Here is a 2,500-nt window from a genome sequence, read left to right as displayed (position 1 = left end):
GTATGGTCATGTGACGAGAATAGCTGAAGATAGTTGTGTGCAAAAGTGCCACACCCTAGCAGTTGAGGGAACCTGTGGAAGAGGTAGACCCAGGAAAACCTGGGACAAGGTGGTGAAGCACGACCTTCGAACTTTAGGTCTCACTAAGGAAATGACTAGAGATCGAGACCTACGGAAGTATGCTGTGCGTGAGAAGACCCGGCAAGACTAGTGAGACCATAACCCGTGGCCTCTACCTGGTATGTAGCCAGTCGACTTATACATACCTTTTCTTCTTGGGACACAAAACTCCACTTATGAAGACCCGTTGAGGCAAGTGAAAATCAAAATCAAAATCAAACCAAATCAAATCAGATATCAGAAAGCAGAACCAAAATCGAAGCCGATCAACATCAATGGAAATTGCAGCTGTGATACCAGTGCCGGTGACAAGTAAGCGAACCATCCGATCGTGGCCGTTGCCAGCGCCGCCCCGACTGGCCTCCGTGCTGGTGGCACGTAAAAAGCACCATCCATTCGTGGCCGTTGCCAGCCTCGCCTGGCCCCTGTGCCGGTGGCATGTAAAAGCACCATCCGTCCGTGGCCATCTGGCACCTGTGCGGTGGTACATAAAAAGCACCCACTACACTTACGGAGTGGTTGGCGTTTGGAAGGGCATCCAGCTGTAGAAACACTGCCAGATCAGACTGGGCCTGAAGCAGCCTTCTGGCTTCACAGACCCCAGTTGAACCGTCCAACCGATGCTAGTATGGAAAGCGGACGTTAAATGATGATGATGATGATATATATATATATACACTCACATACAGATATATAAGAACACTACGCTCATTATTAAGCAGGCTGTCTGGTAAGAAGTTTGCTTCCCAACCACTTGGTTCTGGGTTCAGTCCCACTGTGTAGCACCTACTATAGCCTTGGGCCGACCAAAGCCTTGTGAGTGGACTTGATTGAAGGAAACTGAAAGAAGCCTACTGTGTATATGTGTGTGTGTGTATGTGTGTGTTTTTGTCTGTGATGTCTCCCCCACCACTGCTTGACAGCCAATGCTGGTGTGTTTATGTTCCTGTAACTTAGCGGTTCGGCAAAAGAGACTGATACAATAAATACCAGGCTTTAGAAAATAAGTACTGAGATCATTTCTTCAAGGTGGTGCTCCAGCATGGTCGCAGTCTAATGGCTGAAACAGGTAGAAAACGAAAGATAAAAGGGTGTTTCGAACATAAATTAACACTGAATTCTGATGGAAGGTTTTAACTGAGATCCCTTTAAAACTGGGAATTTCTATCATAGAACCAACGGTGGGTTCAGACCGGTTGGTATCAAACAGGTTAAATAATATTTGATATTTCTATGATTTCTTTGTAGCTAATGATGTTGGTATAAAGGAAGATGCACGTCCCAACTGTGTGAACGTCTATGGTAAATCTAAACTGGATTCTGAGAAAGTACTCCAAGATAACGACCCTAATGCTTTAATTATACGCACTTCGGTGAGTATGGGGTAAACATTACAGTTCTTTCTCTTTAAGACACAACTGGGGATTGAAGATATGTACATGGTGGTTGAAAAGTAATACCCTATTTTCAAATACTTATAAATTGTTTATTAATTGTAATTTTTTTTCTCAAATTTTTTGTGTTTGTTGTTTGAAGTATGAGCATTTATTCTTTAGTTGTATTTCTCATGTCATTAACAAATAAATGAATGCCCACTTTCCCAGGAGAGCCAGGAGTCCCAGCTTAACACCCTGTGACTTCTTTCTTTGGGGTTGGTTAAAGGAACAAGTCTACTGTACCAAACCAAAGACTTTGGAAGAACTTGAACAGCGAATATGAGAAGTTATGTCTTCTTCCATCACACAAGATTTTCTGGTGAAATCAGCTGATGCAACTCTTGGGCAACTCATAAAGCTGGTGGCGACATCTGGAGCTCAAATCAAATTTTAAAGAAAACCTCATACTAAAAGCTTTCCTCTCATAACCAATTTTTTGTAAAAGTTACAAATATTAAATAATTTATAAGTATTTTAAAATAGAGTCACTTTTCAATAACCCTGTATATATATATGTATGTCATCATTGTCATCATCATCATCTCGCATATGCTTTCCATGCTGACATGGGTTAGACAGTTTGACCGGAACTGGTAAACCAAACAGCTGCACCAAGTTCTAGTCTGATTTGGCATAGTTTCTATAGCTGGATGCCCTTCCTAACACCAACCACTCCAAGAGTGTGATGGGTGCTTTTTATGTGCCACCAGCTCATTAATTATATTTGTTGCCAATCAATGAATTGGAATGTAAATTACATTGGCTGTTTAAGTTGAGTCTGGGGTTTTTGTTTGACATAAATAGCTGCTATCAATTTTTCCGTGGCAAAAAAAGTGCAGGCATTTTCACTGACGAGTCTCAAAACAGACATGAAACCAGTCAAAAACCCTACCTCCAGGTTTTGCCCAAAGAGAAATAAAAACATTTGTTTATGTTTGTTTACA

General features: G+C 41.6%; 1 protein-coding gene across 2 annotated transcripts in view; it reads left to right on the top strand.

Moving 5' to 3' along the window:
• Positions 1-2,500, top strand: part of LOC115224778 (methionine adenosyltransferase 2 subunit beta) — a 49,082-nt gene that overhangs the window by 38,229 nt on the left and 8,353 nt on the right. For both annotated transcript variants that reach the window (XM_029795688.2, XM_036513692.1), the window contains exon 8: positions 1,369-1,493. In XM_029795688.2, coding sequence (XP_029651548.1) covers positions 1,369-1,493 — 125 coding nt within the window. The remainder of the gene's footprint in view (positions 1-1,368; positions 1,494-2,500) is intronic.

The sequence above is a fragment of the Octopus sinensis genome, linkage group LG26 (assembly GCF_006345805.1).
Source record: "Octopus sinensis linkage group LG26, ASM634580v1, whole genome shotgun sequence".
Classification (NCBI taxonomy): domain Eukaryota; kingdom Metazoa; phylum Mollusca; class Cephalopoda; order Octopoda; family Octopodidae; genus Octopus; species Octopus sinensis.
This window is presented reverse-complemented; position numbering and strand designations above follow the sequence as displayed.